Source organism: Crocuta crocuta, unplaced genomic scaffold, assembly GCF_008692635.1.
Source record: "Crocuta crocuta isolate KB4526 unplaced genomic scaffold, BGI_CrCroc_1.0 scaffold61, whole genome shotgun sequence".
NCBI classification, from domain to species: Eukaryota; Metazoa; Chordata; class Mammalia; order Carnivora; family Hyaenidae; genus Crocuta; species Crocuta crocuta.
In genome coordinates this window covers 5,016,228-5,036,792 of record NW_027528369.1, presented here as the reverse complement: position 1 = coordinate 5,036,792, position 20,565 = coordinate 5,016,228, and the positions used below count along the sequence as shown (strand labels likewise).

At 49.7% G+C, this 20,565-nt stretch overlaps 1 protein-coding gene across 1 annotated transcript in view; it reads right to left on the bottom strand.

The window, feature by feature from the left end:
* Nucleotides 1-941: 941 nt before the first annotated feature.
* Nucleotides 942-20,565, bottom strand: part of BCO1 (beta-carotene oxygenase 1) — a 39,228-nt gene continuing 19,604 nt past the window's right edge. The window contains exons 6-12 of the mRNA XM_077754210.1: nucleotides 20,322-20,332; nucleotides 19,705-19,917; nucleotides 16,683-16,940; nucleotides 8,596-8,701; nucleotides 4,996-5,090; nucleotides 3,876-3,987; nucleotides 942-1,171 (exon numbers count right to left, since the gene is read on the bottom strand). Of these exons, the coding sequence (XP_077610336.1) occupies nucleotides 942-1,171; nucleotides 3,876-3,987; nucleotides 4,996-5,090; nucleotides 8,596-8,701; nucleotides 16,683-16,940; nucleotides 19,705-19,917; nucleotides 20,322-20,332 (1,025 nt within the window). The remainder of the gene's footprint in view (nucleotides 1,172-3,875; nucleotides 3,988-4,995; nucleotides 5,091-8,595; nucleotides 8,702-16,682; nucleotides 16,941-19,704; nucleotides 19,918-20,321; nucleotides 20,333-20,565) is intronic.

The following is a 20,565-nucleotide window of genomic DNA, read 5'->3' as shown; positions in this document are numbered from 1 at the left end:
TCCAAGGAGTTCCCAGGACTCACATGGGACCCTTCTTGGCATGTTCCCAGCCTCCATCTCTGCCCAAACACCTGGTCTACCCTGGCAGCACATTCAGCTCAAGGAACCTACTTTCCCCTATAGATACTGGCAGGGCTCCCTGCCCTGGTTCTCAGCATTAGGCAAGAACTCCTCATGCCAGCCCTGGCCTGGGCCTCCATCCTGGATTCTAGCCTGTTGGCCATGGCTAGTTGGGTCACCATCCAGCCCCTTAAGCCTCTCCTGCAAAGGGGATTCCCACACCAATCTGCTGTCCCAAACTGCTGTCCAATGCGGCATCTGGATGGCTGCAGACTGTCTACTCCTGCACTCTATTTTATTGCCTTAGAAGAACTTCAGAGGAAAGAAGCCACATAAAAGTTAAATAAGGATGGAACAGACTTTAACAGTTTTACTATTTTACATTATGCCATGCCTTGCATGGAATGACCACAAGGCAATATGCCTTCCTGGCCACAGGATTTACTAACAGGGCATGGTTGAGAAATCTAGATCTCCCAGATGCATAGTCTAGTCTACTGGAAAGAGGGAAACAAGGGGTGGGAGGAAGGAGCAGTGATAAATAGTTACCTGTCTCTTCTCTGGCACATCAGTGGTCGCTCATTCTAAGAAGGATGATTATGTGATTTAATACAATTCCTGGGCATGGTTTTATAATAAAGGAAAAGGGCTTTCTCGGAAGTGCTTGAGCTAATGAATACATATTTGATCCACTTTCAAGAATTTTATGGCCAAAATAAGATGAAAGAAAAGACACGATTTCCATACGTTCATCTCAAAACCACCTCAGGAAGAATAAGTGCAAAAGGAAATGAAGGACCTCCCCTACTCCCAGAGAGCAAGCAAGCCCACAATCCTGTGGGTGCCCGCCATCGGAGCTGTTCGGCCCAGGCCCAACCCACTCAGGTCTGTGGGGCCGTGGGGCAGTCTGGAGCCCTGTCCCGCTGCTCCTGGGAAGGGGCCTGCTCCCTTGTATCCCCCTCTGCATCCGGGATGAATAGCCCGTGGAGATCCAGGTGCATGTCTACATCAATGGATGCACGAGCCAGTTCTGTGAAACTTTTGGCATCCAGAACAAGCAGGAAAGGCAGCTTTTGGGGATGAGTAGACACAATGGCCGATAAGATAATTCCTTTGGGGAAACAAAAAGAGACACTTTGTGAAAGTACAGACTTGAACTTCCTCCAGCTGGAGGGATAAGTTTCTCAGCTGTATCTCCCTGTCCTCTTTGAACAAAAGGAAAGCGAATTTGATATTTTGTGTGAGCAGGAGGGAAAGGCTGGGGAACTAGGAACCAGAAGGTCTGGCTCCAGCCCCGCTGGGGGCCAGTCCCTTTACCTCCCCGACCCTTAGTCAGCTCCTCTTCAGAGGAAGGATAATCCTCACTACCCTCGTAGGGCTGCTAGGACGATCTCATGCATGGTGAATCATGAAAGCATTTTGTAAAATACTGTGTGCATTGAAGAATGGCTATTTGACTACTATTTAGAAAGTCTGATTACATAATGAAGAAATGGGCAAAAGACATGAACAGACACTTCTTCAAAGAAGACATCCAGATGGCCAACTGATACATGAAATGATGTTCAACGTCACTCAACATCAGGGAAATAGAACCGCAATGAGGAACCACCTCACACCGGTCAGAACGGCTGACATGAACAACTCAGGCAACAACAGATGTTGGTGAGGATGCAGAGAAAGAGGATCTCTTTTGCACTGCCGGCGGGAATGCAAATTGGTGCAGCCACTCTGGGAAACAGTATGGAGGTTCCTCAAAAATTAAAAATAGAACTACCCTATGACCCAGCAATTGCACCACTAGGGACTTATCCAAGGGATACAGGTATGCTGTTTTGAAGGGGCACACACACCCCAATGTTTATAGCAGCACTACTGACAATAGCCAAATTACGGAAAGAGCCCAAATGTCCATAGGCAGATGAACGGATAAAGAAGATGTGGTATATACATACAACGGAGTATTACTCGGCAATCAAAAAGAATGAAATCTTGCCATCCAACTACGTGGATGGAACTGGAGGGTATTATGCTAAGCAAAATTAGTCAGTCAGAGAAAGACAAATATATGACTTCACTCATATGAGGACGTTAAGATACCAAACAGATGAACACAAGGGAAAGGAAGCAAATATAATATATAAACAGGGAGGGGGACAAAAACATAAGAGATAAATAAATAAATAAAAAGAAAGTCTGATTATAGAGAATCAGTTTCGAGGCTGATTGAGGCTAATACATGGCACTTAGCTAGACTCAGACTAGCTGCACTCAATGGCATTTGAATGAGCCCAATTCACTTTATGGCCAAGACAGCACACTAGTAGCCTCGGCCTTCCCCTTTGTAAAAAAAATAATGGAAATATTCTAAGTATTCACTCTCAAGGGATGTAGGATTAAATAAAAGAATGCCCATAAACTTGCAGCAACTGTTCATGAGTCCTCCCAAAGCCTCCTGGGCTTCAGGGTGGTTGAGCATAGTTGAAGTCAGATTGGCTTGGATTAAAATCCTAACTCTGTAGGTACCGGGGGTGTGGCTGTAGGTAAATTACATCACTTTCTCAGCCTCTCCTCTGGTGGAATGAAGACAGTGCCACTCCCTGCCCACAAGAGAATGTAGGGGAAGCACTGGCCCAGCCAGTGGGAGGCCAGCCTCAGCACGAGGTGCTATGAACACTCCTCCACCTCAGAGATGACAGCAACTTGGGGTCCCCTCTGCCTGTGTGCCATGCCATGCGTGATTAGGAGGAAGACACAGCCCAGGCAGAAAACCACTCCTTCTCACCTCAGGGAAGCAGCTGGCAGGCCCAGTGGGGGAGCTCACCCTCTCCTGCAGGTGTGGGCAGGCCCACCCATAGTTCTGGTTGCCCCCCCTTAGCATCCCCAGAAATGTGTGCAGGGATTTCTGGGGCAAAGGCAGAATCAAGGAGGAAAAGGACCATTTGGTCATGTGGAAATCTATAAAAAGAGAGGTGGGCCACAAATGTGCATTTACAGGTGCTCCGGGCAAAAGGTGCATACTTAGAGATGGTTAAGAATTGCTCAACCAACTTGACCATAAATTATATTCAAACAAACAAACAAACAAACAGTGTCCCAGCCATTGCAATCAATTTTCAAGTGGAAAAGAAGTGGGCTTTGTGTAGCAAACAATTTAATGTCCCCAAAAGGGAGGTCTAACCTTTCCTCCTGGGAGGTGACCTCTAAGCCTCTGTGATGTCCTGCCTCATAAGAATATCTTTATTTACCTGGGGCCCTGATGCTCTATCCTAGCAAAGTGATTTGGATGTCAGCTTGACCTGCAGAGGGGCTGAAGGCTAACGATCAACCACACAGCCAACCAACCATGTGTACATGACCAAGCCTCTACAAAACTCTGTCCCTGAGGCTTGGGTGAGTTGCCCTGGCCGGTGATATTCCATGGATACTGTTGGAGTTGGGGTGGGCCATGGTCTCCTGACAACCAGAAGCTCCATGAATGGAATTCTCCTGGATCCCGTCCCATGATCCTCTTTTCTTTCAATCTGCATCCTTCCACTGTGATAAACCACAACTGTTAACAGTTTTCAGTGTGTTCTGTGAATCCGATCGAAGCCCAGTGAACTTGCAGTTGGTGTCAGCAGTGAGGGTGTTCTGAGGGACTCCCTAATTCACAGCTTTGGACTCAGACAGACCTGGGCTTCAAAGCCTCCCTCCACCAGCAGTGTGACGTGGGGTGTGTGGAGGGAGGGTCATTGCCTCCAAACGACGTCTCTGACTGGGGGTGATCACAAGCAGAATGCAGCAAGCGGGGGCTCCCCTTCCTGGAGTCTTACCGTCATCCTCGTCCTTGGCACCCGGCATGGGGATGAACAGCGGTTCTGCTGGCCAGCAGTGCTCCTGTCCCCATTTTAAGGTTGACTTTGTGAGAACATCATATTTCAGGATCTGTACATCCAAAGAGGAGAGACATGTGAGTGACTGGTTAGAGAGGCTGCTCATCCTCTGCGAACACATGGCATCAATGCCCACAGACATGGGGGAGTAAGCCCCGCCAGCGGAGACCCCAAACGTCATCTATCTGGGGTCTGTATGAAAGCAGAAATGAAAGCAGCTGGCTTCTTCCTCCACCTGTAAGCAGAGATCCTCTTACCACACCATAGCTAGCACTATACACTGAATTCTTTTAAAATTTGGTACTACATTGCAACTTTTGTGTGTGTTAAATAAACTAGTGTATTCAATGCAAACATTTAAAGGACACTATGAACGTTTTATTGTTTTAAAAGTGCAAGTCCCTGGACTTCTCTTAATCTCTAACAGACCTGTTTTCCCTTTGGGTGTGGGGTAAGTGGGGAGTGGCTAGGGGTGTGTGTGTATTTGTGTGTGAACCTTAATTGTTTGCTTTGTATGTTTTTTCACTGTTTGCATTTTTCTAAAAAAGGTATTCCATTTTATTATAAAAAATGAAGATATTAAAGACAAGTGACATCTGTCCAACACATAGTATAGCCCCTTGAATACAGTAAATGTCCAACAAATTGTAGTTTAAAAAAACAAAATGAATGCTCCAAGGTTCAGCCCTCTGCTCAAGAGGGTGAGTCCCTTGAAGGCAGGGACTGGGGCCCCCCTGTTCACTTCCATATCCTCAGTGCCTACACAGTGTAGCACATGCTTGGTGCTCAGTAAACTTGCTAAATAGAGAAATCAGTGGATGAGCCACAGCCGTGACCTCTTTCCCCGAGCTTCAGCCCATCAGGTATGGCTCCCCATCCTGGCTGGCCTACCAATGCTTTCTCTGTATTCTGTCCCAAACTGACCTCACTCTCTGATCTGCCTGCTGCCCCCTAAATGACCTCCCTTTTCTGATCAAGGTCACTCAGTCTGAGATCCTAGAGCTTAGGTGGACGCTATCATTGTTGGGAGCGCCAGCCCACGTCACACAGGGACTGGTACCTTGGTTGGGATGGGACTCCACTGAACTTCGGCCGCGAAGACATAGCGGTAGGGCTTCCCGTTGTAAGCATAATTGATCCGAGGCAGCTCCAAGCCTGCGGAGAGTGACACGGCTGACGAAGCCCCCATTGCCGCGGGCTGGGAGCACCCACCCTTCATGCCAGGGCGGGCGTCCTTTCCAAAAAAAAAAAAAAGCTCCCTATCCAGGTTCCCTGAACTTGCTTCAGGCCCTGGATTAGGTCAAGGCTGGCAGCAGGGCAGGGGGAGGGAACCTCTGATAATTACCCTGCTCTATTAGAAGGTTCAGGAGCAAGGTAAGATAGACCTAGTTTTTTAAGTATATAAGTATCGTTAATTATCCAAGATAGAAATCAAAGAGAATTGCATGATTAAAATCAGAGGCCACTGCATTTTTTAAAGCTCTTCAAAAAAAAAAAAATACTAATGTGTGCATGCACGTGTGTGGGGGTGTAGACCAACCCCCCCAACCGTGGAAAGGAGTATCAATGGGGAACAGTTAAACAAATCTGGTGAATTCATATGATAACATATATAAAACCAGTGTTTACAAGGAATTTTAATAATACGGGAACGTGTCCATATCATAGGATAAAGTGCAAAAGGTTGCCTATAGAATTATCTCCACTATGTTACAAATGAAGAGAAAAGGTTCAGAAGCATTGCTGCGGTTAGAACTTCCTTATGATTTATGTTTTATAGTGTATACCTGTGGGTTTCTCGTTACATGAACTTTTTGTTGTACTTATTATCAAAAAGACCGGGAAATTTTATCCATGTACATGCATACATACATGCCTGCTATGTCAAACTGAATCTCTAAGTTTAATTTAATTTATTTCTGAGAGAGACAGACAGACAGAGTGTGAGTGGGGGAGGGACAGAGAGAGGGAGACACCGAATCCAAAGCAGTCAGCTGAGCTGTCAGCACAGAGCCTGATGCAGGGCTTGAACGCACAAACCATGAGATCATGACCTGAACTGAAGTCACTTAACTAACAGCCACCAGGAGCCCTTGAATCTCTAAGTTTAAGTGCTGGAATGAAAGTCTCCTTTGTATGAAATACTCCAGGCAGCTAGAGCCAACTGCTGGTGGAAATACAAGGTCTGAGAAAAGAGGGAGCAGGCAGGGAGCATCAGTTAGGCTCTCCTGACCCTGCATGCTGGGTGAGGAGGGAAGATGTCCAGTCCCACAGATGAGTAAGGAAAGTTCCAACAGATGTCCAGGTGAATGTGAGGAGGGACCACCCACATACAGAAATCAGAAAAAGATGCCCACAGTTGGCCCCAGAGTAGGTCTGAGACTTCCCATGGTGTTCCTGGGCCTCAAACCTGGTCTGGGACTGCACCCCCTACCCCCAACCTCCGCCCTGTAAATGACCAGCCTAAGGCACTTGGTTAAGTAAAATGTGATTCATCCCTGCGAATTCTGTGAGGCTATTGAAGCCATGCGCTTGAAGAATCTTCAGGATGTAGGGAAGTTCTCAGGCTATATTCTTTAAGTGGAAGAAGCCACTTCTGAATATCCTAGATGGTATGGTTTGCATTTTGTAAAACTACAAATATATTTTAATGTTTTATTTATTTCTGAGAGAGAGAGTGAGAGAGTGAAAGAGAGTGTAAGCGAGCGAGCAAGCGAGCAAGCAGGGGAGAGTCAGAGAGAGAGGGAGACACAGAATCTGAAACAGGCTCCAGGCTCTGAGCTGTCAGCACAGAGCCCGACACAGGGCTCAAACCCACGAACCGTGAGATCATGACCTGAGCCGAAGTCTGATGCTCAACCGACAGAGCCCCCCAGGCGCCCCTGCATTTTGTAAAACTATAAATGCAGAGGGTAGGGGCGCCTGGGTGGCTTAGTCGGTTAAGCGTCCGACTTTCGCTTAGGTCATGATCTCACGGTTCGTGGGTTCGAGCCCCGCGTCGGGCTCTGTGCTGACTGCCAGCTCAGAGCCTGGAGCCTGTTTCAGTCTGTGACTCCCTCTCTCTCTGACCCTCCCCTGCTCACGCTCTCTCTCTCTCTAGAAATAAATTTTAAAAAAATAATAAAAATAAAAATAAATGCAGAGGGTAAGGGCTTTGGAGTCTGAGAAACCTGAGTTCCGATCCTGATCTGCTGTCTATCTGTGGGCAAGTTACTGAATTATCCTCAGCTTTGCTGTCCTCAGCTCTAAAACAAAAAGAGCACACGGTGACACCTGCCTCCCAGAATTGTTCTGGGAACTTCTACTCCGTGCTGGACTCTGACTAGGGGCTGGTTCTCAATGAGGTGCTTTACGTGTGTGAACTCATCTACATCAAGGATGACCTAATGAGACTGTCAGGGTGAGATGGGGCGATGTCTGGGAAGCCCTAAAAGAGGGCTGGCATACGCCAAGGAACCCACACCTGATAGTAGGGCAGTGGGGACTTCCAAAGGGCTGCCATGGATGGAGGAGTTACGAGCGAGTTGTCTACTGCCATACTTCTCAGCATGGCCCAAGTTTGCCACAATACACGAGAATTCTCTTCTCAGATACAAAAAGACCCGTAATGTTTAGGCCTCCATCTGCCCATGCAATGTGGCGGGTGAGCAGAGATGGGGGTGATGCCTTAAGAATTGGGACCGAGATCTATACAGTCACTTCTAAAGACTCCCAGGGGCGGGGGTCCCACACGGAGCCTGTTACAAAGGTCCACAGGATGCCGTTTACAGCAGGGGTTCTTATGGGCAATGCTGGGGTCGTCCTAACAAAGTCCCCAGGACGGTGTCCCTCCAGATGCCTGAACCTGGAAGGGGGCAGCTGATGAGGAGAACAAGGCAGAGCCACTCCCTGCCACCCCACAGCACCCTTGTTCCGTGCCTGCGTTGAGCACAGACCCCCTCTAAGCCACACTTTTGTCATAGGCTGGTGATACGCTCAGCACAGGAGCATGGTCCCTTGGTCCCTGCCTCCTAGGCTCATAGGGCAGTGGTTCTCAGTCAGGGTGACAGTGCCCCCAGGGGACGTTGGCAATGTCTGCACATGGTTTTGGTTGTGCCAATTTGAGGTGCAGGTGTTACGGGCATCTGGTGTCAAGGCCAGGGATGCTGCTCTACATCCTAATGCCCAGGACGGCCCCTGTCACAGAGAATGACCCAGCCCCCACTGTCGAGGGTGCCCAGGTTGCGTACCTTACGGGTACGACTTTTATTGGAGGGTTTTACATGCTGTGTGGAGCCCAGCCTCCGTGAACCATTTTCTCCTCTGTAAAATGGAGCTGATGGCCCCTGTTCCGCAGGGTAGTCTCAAAGGGTACAAGTAGAAATGCAAACAAGCTGTCCCTGTTCAGTAAGTCAGTCTCCAATAAACCGGAGCCTTTCCAGAGGCCAGCTGTGAAAGTCACCCAATGACCACTCTCACCCCCAGTGCCTTCCTGGGAGGCATTTGAGGATACACGAAAGAGAACTGTCCCCAGATGCTTTCCACCGGGGCGCCCCAAGAGCCTTTCCGTTTGCCCGTGTCCCTGCCCAGCTCTCCAGCATCAGAAGGAGGTACTGAGTGGCCTCGGGGGATTCATGAGGTCCTGCCCCTTCCCTGAGCATCTGGAAAGGAGGCATTTTACCTTCATAAAGCAGCTCCGGCTCGCAGTAGACTCGGTCATCTTTTTCCTTCAGGGCTCTTGCTGTCGTCGATGCCAGTTTGATTACATTTGAGCCCACTTCTGCATTCTGAAAGAATCAGTTTTCAAGAAAAAATTGATGACTTGTTATCCAGAGCAAACACGTGCTATACCGTGTACGTTTAACAAAGTGCTTTAGTGGAGCCTGCTTGGGATTTTCTCTCCTCCTCTCTCTCTGCCCCTCTCCTGCTTGCATGCACTCTTTTCTCTCTCTGTCAAAATAAATAAACTTAAAGAAAAAGTTATCATAGCATTAAAAAAGTGCTTTAGATTATGTCATCTTTTAAAAAAACATTTATGTTTTTATTTGTTTTTGAGAGAGAGCGAGCGAGAGAGAGAGAGCATAGGAGGGGCAGAGAAAGAGGAGACACAGAATCTGAAGGAGCTCCAGGCTCTGAGCTGTCAGCACAGAGCCCAACGCAGGCCTCAGACTTGTGAACAACGAGATCATGGCTTGGGCCGAAGTGGCTCAACCAACTGAGCCCTAGAGGGGCTCATCTTCTTCTGGCCTCATGTAAACCATAGGAAGCAGTTATTATATTATTGGTATTCTTTTTTTTATGTTTATTTATTTTGAGAGAGAGAGAGAGACAGAGAGCACNCTCATGTAAACCATAGGAAGCAGTTATTATATTATTGGTATTCTTTTTTTTATGTTTATTTGAGAGAGAGAGAGAGAGAGACAGAGAGCATGCACATGAGGGACAGTGAACACACACGAACACTGAGGAGGAGCAGAGAGAGAGAGAGAGAGAGAGAGAGAGAGAGAGAGAATCCCAAGCGGCATCCATACTGTCAGCAGAGCCCAGCATGGGGCTCGATCTCATGAACCCAAGGGATCATGACCTGAGCTCAAATCCAGAGTTTGACGCTTAACCGACTGAGCCACCCAGGCACCCCTGTATTATCAGTATTCTTATTCTCATTCTCTGAGAGTGTGTAGCTGGTAGGTGGTAGGATGACTGTCCCTAAATTCTTGGCTCTTTACTACTACTCTGGGCTACCTTATCCTTCAGGGGTGAAACTAATGTGCTGGTAGGTTCTCACTTTTTAAATACTAGATGATTCACCTGTGCAAGGCTGCATCGGTCATTAAAAGGATGTTTATAAAGAGTTCATAATAACATGGGAAATGCTCGTGAGAGAATACTAAGAAACGCAGCAGAGTAAATTGCATATGCAGCCTGAGGTCTGAGTAATCTGGTTAAAAAAAAATTACACTGAAAAGAGCCTGGGGGAAATATACCAAATATTAACAAGATAGAAGGCAATGGAAATATGGGGACTTTGTTTTTCTACACTTATCCGTATTTTCAGGACTTTCTCCTATGAAAATGTACCCACTGGTGAAAGGAAAACAAACAGGCAATAATAAATAATAATTACTTGGGAGTCAAAGTTGGATCAAGGACATTCTTTGGTCTCAACTTACAAGCAGACTTTGTTTAGGGTCTTACCATCACCGTTTTAATCCAGGAAAGGGATTTAAAACAATTGATTAAATATTTATTGGGCTTCTACTATTCCCTGTTTCCCTACATAGGAGCTACGGGTTGAGCAAGTTACTTAATATCTGTGAAGTTGTTTCCTCATCTGTAGAGTGAGGTATAGTAGATGTGTCACATAAAAAGTATATATGTCTCTAAATTACTGTGCAGGTTGAATAAAACATTCCCTGAAAAATGGTTTATAGGAGGGTCTGGTTAACAGCCAGTGCTAAATAAATGCTAGTTGCAGCTGATAACATCACCGTTGTTTTATTATTACTACCATTGTTCTTGTTATATTACTCACTATACCACTGGGGGTGAGCGCAGGTTAGACAATGGAGGAGAAAGAAGACAGAGTCCCTGTTTTTATGGAGTTTACAGGGCGAGAGTTATAGTTATGGCCGACTTCTCCTCATTTAAACTTTTCTCTGCTTCCCAGGTTTTCCAAAATGGGATTTTATAATTACATGAAACCTATTTGAATGATAGCAGCTTTTTGCTGGGAAGGGAGGCAAATGTACTGCATCCTAGCAGTTGAACTGTAGGGGCCCTTTGAGATCTGCTTAGTTCAACCCCTCAATTTACAGGAGAGGAGACAGGCCCAGAGAAGAAAGGTGACTTGTACGAGGCCACAGAGGGAAGAAGAGGCTGGGCCCTTCACACTGCAATTCATCTGCTCTAAAGTAAGAGCGTTGCAAGCGGTAGGTAGAGCAAAGCAGGTACAGAGGCCCTGAGGTTTGTCCGTTTCCATCCTGCAAGTCTCTGCTCAAAATCCCCTTCCTTAACCACTCAGTCTGCAATGTCGCCAAGGCATTTGTCTCACGCTGTCATTGCCTCCTGTAAAGGGCTGCTTCCTTCTCTTATGTTGTCTTCCCCCTGAAGACCGGGACCGGGTCTCGTTCAGGGCATGGAGCATAGCTCCCAGGAAGGAACTGCTGGGGGAACGGAGTGCATGCATAACTCAATAAGCTTTTCCTTCCACTGTCAAGGTGCAAAACGTGTACTTTACAGGGTGGCTGTAGGAACTGAATGAGATGAGATGCGTGGAAAAGTCCTGCCCGCACGTCAGTGCTGCCTTGTAAACCGAAGCCCTGAATGCCTCCACCTGCATCACGCCATGAATGGGTAGAGACTCTGCCTGGAGCCTCGTAGTCACCTGACAGCAACAGGCCTGCTGTGCGTGCCCTGGGCTTGTGTCTCGGGGAGCCAGTCTGCAGAGACGTCTTATAATTCCGGCCTGAAACTGGTCAGACTGGTTGAGGGATAAACTGAATTTTTCCACGTAGCCGTCATGAACATGACTCGGCTGCTTTTGGGGGCCAGCACGCTCAGCTTTGGGAAGAAACAGCTTTCCAGCCAGAGCTCAACAAAATCCTACACGTTTTGTTTTGAAATCCGCCAACTTGAGGCAGCTCCTGTGAGAAGCAGCCAGCTCGGTAGCTCCTCAAAACATTGGCTTTTGGGTTCAGAAGCCCTGTGTGTGAACCCTGACTCTATGGCTTTCCATGGGAACTTGAGTGGTCTCTCCCCACGCTCAGCCCCCATGCCTCCCTGAGGCTGTTTCCTCATTTGTAAACTATGGGCACAATTCATAACTTTTTGAATGGGTGGTGACCGCCAGTGAGGTTGCTCTGACCTGGAGCTGAAGACTAGAGTTAAAATTAAACGATGGTGATGAAAACAGCTGGTCCGGGGCCAGACACATCGTAGTTAGTAACTTGGAGCCAGATAGACACGCATTCAAATCCCAGCTCAAATCCCCCAGATACTTCTGCAATGATGGGCAAGTTACTTTCTCTCTCATCCGTAGTCATGGCGATAAGAAACAACTCAGGGGGGTGTCCTACTGATTAGATGAGAAGCTTGCAAAGCAGTTAACAGTTCGAAAAATTTTCAGGACCAAGGAACAGAGCGGAGACCCATGCACCCTATGTCTCAATGGGCTGAGCAAATCGTTACGTGAAATACCATTCTCTCCTCCTGCCTCGATACACAGACCTTAATAACGTGGAAGTGCGCTGTCCGATATGGCAACCACTAACCACATGTGCTAGTTACATTTTACGTAAACTTTAGAACAGTTAAACATCCCATTCCTCAGCTGCACGAGGTGCAGTTTAATGGCCACACATGGCTCATGGCTACTGCATCAGATGGACAATGTGTCATGGCTGCAGTGGACTCTTGCACAGTGCTGGTCTGGAAGGATGTGTGAATTTGGAATTCTAGGACTCCTTGAGTCCTGAGCCAGAATAGGGTGGCAGACAAGGGCCAGCCTCTGGGCCCGGGGTTCTTTGTCCCTGGCCGCCTTTCTTCCCACTGTACAGAAGCCCCAGCCAGCACAACCAAAGCCAAGAGCCAAATTCTGGTCACCTCATGGGTCTGAGGCCCGTACACCAGGGGCACAGCCTGCCTTTAGGAAGACAGAGGCAGGTGCTGGAAGCAGTCTTGGGGCTTTTGGGGAGGCAATTCACACATCCCAGGGAGCTAGTTCATGGCTGGGGAAAGGGAAGACACCCGGCTGGGTGGGCATGGCCCCCTGGCCCTAGGAAATCCTCACTCTGCGAGGGAGGGACACTGCCAGAGAAAGTCTGGCTCAGGGCCTCCCAAATGCCCAGGCCAGAGCAGGGGACCCTCTTGCCGGGGTCTAAGCAAAAAAGGCATCTAACACAGGTCCCGGCACATAATGAGCTCTCAGTAAACGGCAGCTTTTGGCGGGAGGGCAGGGAGGAGTCTTTGTTTTCACATTTAGGGTCAACACAAACCCACTCTACTGAGCCAGGAGTGGGAGCCACGCCTTGCAGCTCCACAACACCTCCCCCGTGGTGGGCTTACGCACGGATGGCTGTCGGAAGGGAAGGCAGGTGCTCACGAACCCACCGGGAGGCAGCGCACGGGGCCTGGCAGTACGAGGGCAGGGCGGCCGGCGGAGGAGCTGTCTGTACGCGCCCACACCCCTCCCAGCCCGGCCCCGCCTGGGACAACCCCTGCGCCACCCTACGAAAACAGGGCACCGGCGCCAAGGGGCCCCACCTTCCTCTGACCCCAGCTGGCCCAAACGCAAGAGAATCTGGGGCAGCTGGGATGTCCCAGACTGTTAAGTATACTCCACTCCTGCCCATTCTCTGTGGAGAGCACTTTCCGCGTGGGAGACATTCCCAGTGCTAACGACAGACCCGGGTCCTTTCAGAGAGCCACTCATTTCTCATCCACATATCGTTCATTCATTGAGTTAAAGTGGCTAAAAGCTTAATGAGGACCCTCCAAGGCCCAGGCACTGTGGTGGGCGCATGGGACAAACTGCTGACAAGACGAAGGGCTATGGCTCTCAGAGCTTCATTCAACAGGAGCTGCAAGTGCCATCAGCACACAGGACGTCCTCTGAGGGGGAGCAATGACCCCGACAGCTGTAGGGCGAGCGAGAACTTGCCAGACTGTGGCCGGTTCTCTCTGGCTGCAAAGTGAAAGCCTCTGGGGGCTGGGACCACACCCTCGCCCCCTCCCCTGCCCCAGAGGTTCTGCCTTCACTGGTCTGGACTGGGGCCCAGCCCAGGTGTGGTCTCAGAGCCCCCAGGTGAGTCCAGCCAGCAGCCAAGCTGGGAGTGGAAGGACAGGGTTTCAGGCAGGCGGACAGCCACGAGCAAAGGCCCCAGACTGAAGGGTGCCACAGGCAGGTGGCTTCTCCTTCAGTCTGTCCTAATAAGTCTTTGGATAGGATGGAATCAGAGCTGCCAGACCAGGACACGTGGCCAGGTGCATCTGCTCAACTTTCCGATTTCACTTTGCGGGCAGGGCGACTTGAAAGTGAAGCAAGCAGACTTTTTAAGGGACAATAAATAGCAATTAAAAAGCGCGGCCAGAGCTACCCTTCCCAGGGCTCACTCTTGTTTGCTCATTTCAAAGCGGTAGATGGCTCACACCGTGGCTTTTCAAAATCTACGTGCTAAACTTCTTAGCGTGGTTCCAGGGAAGCAAATCATTTTTTAAGCACGATAAAAGGCTGTAAGATCCCTCGGTATGTGGGCAGTGGGAGGGAGCGTTTCCTGTCTGTGTTTCATCCCCAGGATGAGGTCGGTGTGAGGCAGGGCCCGGCCCCGGGAGGTGCACCTGTGTGCTCTGTGAACCCCTCCCCCACCCCACACACACTGCTGCCCAGAACCAGGACACCAAGCACAGCCCTGCTCGGCCCTGCGGTGCCGCCCTGAGCGGAGGCTGCAGAGACCAGGGACCCATGTGACCACTTCATGGAACCCAGCCACTCATTCAGGAGCCCTGAACCACATGAGGAGAAAGTTCATTCCTTTTTCTCCTCCTGATCTTTCCAACCGGGTCAAGGAGAGCATCTCAGTCGGGTGCTATTAGCTCTTTAACACCTAGTACTTTTAGGACTTTCTTTTTAACAAAGAGATGAAGTCTTGGCAAGCAGCGGTTATCGGACTAGAGATTAAGACCTTTGTTTACTGCTGCTGCTTTCTGCCCTGGCTTGTCTTCCATTTGTAGCAAGCGACAATGCTATGGCTTTCAAGAGGAAGCCGATTTAAATAAAACATGATTTTTTTTAAAGATTTTAAGTTGTGGTGGTAAATATGGTAAAAATCGGGACAGAGAGAAACCAATGACTGCAGATGGGGAAATGCTAGAAAGACAGGAAAGGACCCCAGCTCTGTGGCCAGAGAAACCGGGTGCACATGCAGACCCCACTTAGTGGCTGGGGGCATGCCGTGACTCCTACACAGAGGAGCCCGGCAGTGAGGGGGGAGGCGGCTTGCTGGGCCTTCTGTGGGAATGACACCTCCATGTCCCAGGCCTGCTGGGGAGGCCAGTACAGCTGCACTTCACCAGCGACGAGTATACAGAGAGACACTCGGAGCTGTGTGACCTTGGGCAGATTCCTGAACCTCTCTGAACCTCAGTTTCTTCATCTGTAAATTGAGACTAATATGAGGACCTCTCCCATAGGTTGTTTTGATCATTAAGCGAGGCAAGGAGAATAAAATACCTAGCGAAGTACCTGGTACATAGAGTGCATTTTGTAAATAGTAGCCACCAAAATGGAGTTGAATTGAATTTTGCTCTCATTTAAATTAATTAAGTCATGAAGTCAGTGAGTTCTGGAGCCAGAAGCCTCTGGTAGCATCACCCTAATTGAGGATAATGTCTGGCCTCATGGTCATTTTTCATGCAAGAAGGGGACGATTCAACAGCAGGGCAATAGGTGAGTACATAGTGACGAATCTGGGCCTGGGACCATCATGCAGATATTTAAAATGATGTTGTAGAAGAGTATTTAATGTCACGGAGAGATGTTTAGATACACACATCAGTGAAAATAGCCACCAAAACAGCATGTACATATTGCGCCACGGAAATGAAGGAAGGGTTGATACACGCTGCAGCAGAGACGGACCCCCAAAGCGCCGTGCTGAGGGAGGGCAGCTGGCCGCAGGGGCCCATCTGGCATATGGGTCCATGGGCAGGACATGTCCAGGACAGGCAGGTCCTCNTGTTTTAAAATCCATCATGGTGATGGTTTTACAACTCTGTAGAGACACTAAAAGCAAATGGATTGTACACTTAAAATGAGTGAAATGGGTGTATGCTATGTGAAATTCTATCTCAATAAGTCTATTAAGAATTCTGTGATTTCCTTCTCTAAAATTAATCAATATATAAAATATACATATATAGTTCTAAATTTTAGAGAAGGAAGTCATACTACATAGAGTCTTTAACTGCTTTATTGAGATATATTAATGTACATGTGTATTATATCTACACATACACGGATACATCAACATATGTAACAATATTTCTGTCTGTCTAGTGAGAGAGAGGCTTTGGAGGTGATACAAATATATCCATAATGGGTTTATGGGGTTTTTTTTTCCTTTTTACCTAACCTGTATTTTCTTCTTAAGTTTTTTTTTAAACTTACTTATTTTGAAAGGGAGAGAGAGAGAATGTGTGAGCGGGTGTGCACACAGGTGGAGTAGGGGCAGAGAGAGGGAGACAGGGAAACCCACCAGGCTCTGGACACTTAACGGACTGAGCCCCCCAGCCGCCTCTACCTAATCTATATTCTAAGGCTTCTGCTATGAATACGTACCATTTTTGGAAAAACAGTGAAAAAATGTTTTGTCCTTAAGAACAGCTCACTTTGTTTTTTTTTTTTTTAACGTTTGCCTGTTAGTCATATGATGATATCTTTTATTTATTTTTTTTTATGTTTTATTTATTTCTAGGAGAGAGAAAGAGACAGCGTGAGCAGGGGAGGGTCAGAGAGAGAGGGAGTCACAGACTCCGAAAGAGGCTCCAGACTCTGGGCTGGCAGTCAGCACAGAGCCCAACGCGGGGCTCGAACCCACGAACCACGAGATCATGACCTGAGCGGAAGTCGGACGCTTAACCGACTAAGCCACCCAGGCGCCCCAAGAACAGCTCACTTTGGATTTCACCGCCGATCAAACCAGCGCCGAAGTAACTGCCCGCTTGGGCTCACGACGCCCCAGGAACGAAATGGGTTCCCTTCCCCACCATTACCTTGTCCACCTCGAGGGGCACTGCGAACCTCCGGAGGGTGGGGATGGAGGTGAGCCTGGAGTTCTCCTCGAAGTCCTGGTTCAGGTTGGCCAAGTAGAAGAGCTGATAGAGGCTGCCGTCCTCGTAGGCAATGACGTCGAACAGAAGGCAGCCATCCTCCTCATAGGCGTTGACGTGATGAAAGACCACCATGGGGTCCGTGTAAAACTTGGTGGGCAAGGGCTTCCCAGTCCTTTGGTCAATGATGTGAATGTAAGTCTGAAAGAAGATGCACACCCAGGGGTCAGCCTTCCCTCTGCCGGCCTGGTGCTGTGGCATTGGGCACAGGACGGGACCCAGCCCGGTCCTCCACCAGCTCGTGACCCTAGAGCGTCCCCCACCCCAGAGCTCCGGCCACCCAGAAGCTGAGGAAATGGGAGCTGCCCGCCATTACACGTCCGGGATGACCTCCTTCAGACGGGGCGGAGGGAAGCTTTGCTGCTGGAGGACCATGGAGGACCTGCACCGCCAGGAGGACTGTGTCTGGAGGAGGCCCCCGAGGGTGCGCTGTCCCTTCCCCACCCCTTCACTTGACTGTGACTCTGGGTGGGCAGTACGACCTAACTCCCTGGCAACACATGGCCAAGTTGGGGAGAACTGGCCAGTCTGCTAGCCCTCCCTAGGTCCTAGCCACACCTGAAGCCCCTAAAACCACACCAGCCCTTCTGGGTCCCCGCTCCCGACCTCCACCTGCTGCCTGGCTTGCCAGGATGCAGTTGTCACGGCAACCTCCTTTATCCTGGGGGCTGCAGCGTGGAGAGACCGGTTCTGGTGAAGGAGCTCACATGGGTATCTGCACACACTGCCGGCTGCCACGAGGTGCTATCACTCTGGGTGGTAATTAGCCACATCGGCAGCCCCAGTTGCCTAATCCAAAGGATGTGTGGGGGTTCTTCCTTCTGGCAGCTCTGGCCTAGCCACCCTCCTTCCCAAAGGCAGGGCGGGACTGCTCCAGGCTGTTCCCTGGTCACCTCCTCCCCGCGTTTGCACCTCTTTCTCTCCTCCAGAATCCAGCTTTGAACATTAAGCGGGGGTGCAGGGGAGGAAGGCTTTGACAGCCTAGGGGTGGCGGGTCGGAACAGGCAGGTGACTACAGAGGTAATTATTTTAGTTCTTTTCTTCTCTGTGACCCCAATCCCTGTGTCAGGCACAGGAGCTTTTCAGAAAGCTTTCTTCTAAATTTTTTTTTGAGAGAGTGTGGGCAGAGGAGGGACAGAGAGAGAGAGGGCGACACGGGATCCGAAGCAGGCTCCAGGCTCTGAGCTGTCAGCACAGAGCCTGATGCAAGGCTCGAACCCACAAACTGTGAGATCATGACCTGAGCCAAAGTTGGACACTTAACTGACTGAACCACCCAGGCGCCCCAGAAAGCTCTCTTCTAAATGCATTCTAGAACCCTTCCCAGGGCTCTCTGCCTGCCCCTGGGGTCTCGGTCTTCCCACTGTGGGATTCTCTGAGGGCCAAGGGATCTCCAGGGGCTGAAGAGAAAGCCCAACTACAGCTGGCTTTCCTGCTGGCCCCCTTGGCCCACTGTTCATTCCAAAAAGAGAGAGAGAGTGTCTGTGACATATGAGACACTCTTTCAGGAAAGACAATAAAAGCAAGCTCCTGCCTTCATGGAGCTGATATTCCAGTGAGGGGAAGGCCAGCAGTCAAAGGTCAAATAATGTGCCAAGGACAATGAGCAGTACTGAGAAAAATGAAGCCAGGTAGGGGACGGAGAAAGCCTGGGGTGGGATCTGTTTTAGACTGGATCATCATGGAAGGCCTGGGGAACTGGACTCTGAGGGAGGAAGCAACCTGGGGAAGGACATTCCAGGTGGAAGGGACCAAAAATGCAAAGGCCCTGAGGCAGGAACGTGTTCGCCAGGTTTGAGATACAGGAGGACCAAGAGGAAGCTATGTGAGCAGGGAGCTCGTGGCTGGGATGGGGACATGTGAGGATTTGCAGGCTGGTCAGTGAAGTTTTGGATCTGATTCTGAGGAAGATGGGAAATCACTAGAAGGTTCTGAGCAGAGGAGAGACCTCACTCTCCTCACAGAGAAGGAAGGACAGGTTTTAAAGAGGTGGCCAGCCACAAAGGGGATGCAGAGTTGCATATGTACATAAAGATGGCCATAATGGGCAGAAAGGGGAGAGGGATGTTAGAGCATCGTGGCGATTCCCTCTGGAGGGGCACGGGCGTGAGGGGAGGAGAAGGGACTTGATACGTTGCTTTCTATACTTGGGTATTGTTTGAATAGAGGACACTAAGAATTACTGGGTATTTATCACAAGTAAAAATTGACTTATTTCAACAGGAAGTAAATACATACACACATATTCGTGCATAGATATATGCATACACATACAAGTGTACACACACACACACAGACATCCACATAAACAGGCCCGCGCATACACAAGCAGACACACACGAATGCACATGTCCATGCTTTGAGCACGCAGGTGTGCCTGAACGGAAGACGTGTCCCTTGTATCTCTGGTGGAATGCTCTAGCATTACAATTGCCTATCCTCTCTGGCACCACTTCCCTGACATTGTACAGTGGCTGCAGGGTGCTGAAAGGGCCTTGTCCATGCACAGTGGAAGCCGCAAGGAGCCCAGACGTGGGTCAGGACTGAGGAGTGGTCCTCAGCCGAGGGGGCTGCCTGGCTGATGAGAGCTGGTTTGCCCACGGTCACACTCTCGTCCAGGGACAGTCTGCTCTACTGACTCAGTGGCTTGGGGTCTGGTTCTCTTGCCCTAACTCAGGACCACTCTGCAGGACCATCCAGCTTCAGAACTCTCTGGAAGCTTGGCCAATACTTCCTGGGAGACTCCATGGTAGCTCACTTCCTTCATCCCTTGGAACCAACCTCCCCCCGCCCCCTGCATGCTAACCTCCATCTCAGTCTGCTTCCCGGGATACCCTACTCTGGCCGTCCTTATGTTGTGGGCCTGGCTGGCACAGTGGGGCTGGGGGTCTTGGCCAGGCCTTACCTGGTCCTCCTTGTGGAAACTCAGGCAGGAAGCCCAGTTCACTCCCCGGATGTACGCGGTTGACATCTTGAGGATGTCCAGCTTGAAAGGCTGCTCGAGGAAAACGATGTAGTTCTCGGTGACTCCGAAGCTGTGGTAATAGCTCGGGGAGAGGAGCGAGTGGGAGGTGATGGAGCCGAGGACCTTCATGTGCTTCAAGGGGTCCTTCCCCGTCTCATCCTCTAGAGAAAGTTAAGCCTCAGGAGCTGTGCAGGGCCTAGCTGCCCCCAGACAACGCCACCGTTACCTGCGGCTGAGCCTTTCAAACTGACCTGGTCACTAAGAAGAACCTTTGGGTAAAAGCCAAGATGTAAACCAATGAAGGGGTTNCCCAAGGTCTACCCCTCCCCCAGCTCTGTGAGACCTGGTGCTACAATCTGGAAACACTGAGCCACAGAGCCAGGCCTCTGGGCCACAGGCCCACAGTGGAGCCTGGGGGCTAAGCCCAGCCAGCACTGGCTTCACATCAAGGTTTCTGAGGAACACAGCCCCACTCCCTCCTTCACATAGGGCCCCAGGCTGTTCTCACTTTGGAACTGCAACAGAGACCACGTGTCTGCACAGCCTCAGACATTTACTCTGGGACCCTCTACAGAGAAGGCTTGTCAGCCCCAGCTCTGGAACAACGCCTCCCGCACATGGATCATCGTGATAAAGTGTGGAGTTTGGCCCAGCAGGTGGGGCTGGGGCCTGAGGGTCTGCATTTCTATNTCGGCTTTGATATTTTGCTGGGGACCATCATTCAATATGTATTTTGTAGGGTTTCCATGAATTTCTCTGGGCACTACCCATTCCCAAACACCTGGGAGACTAAGTACCCAT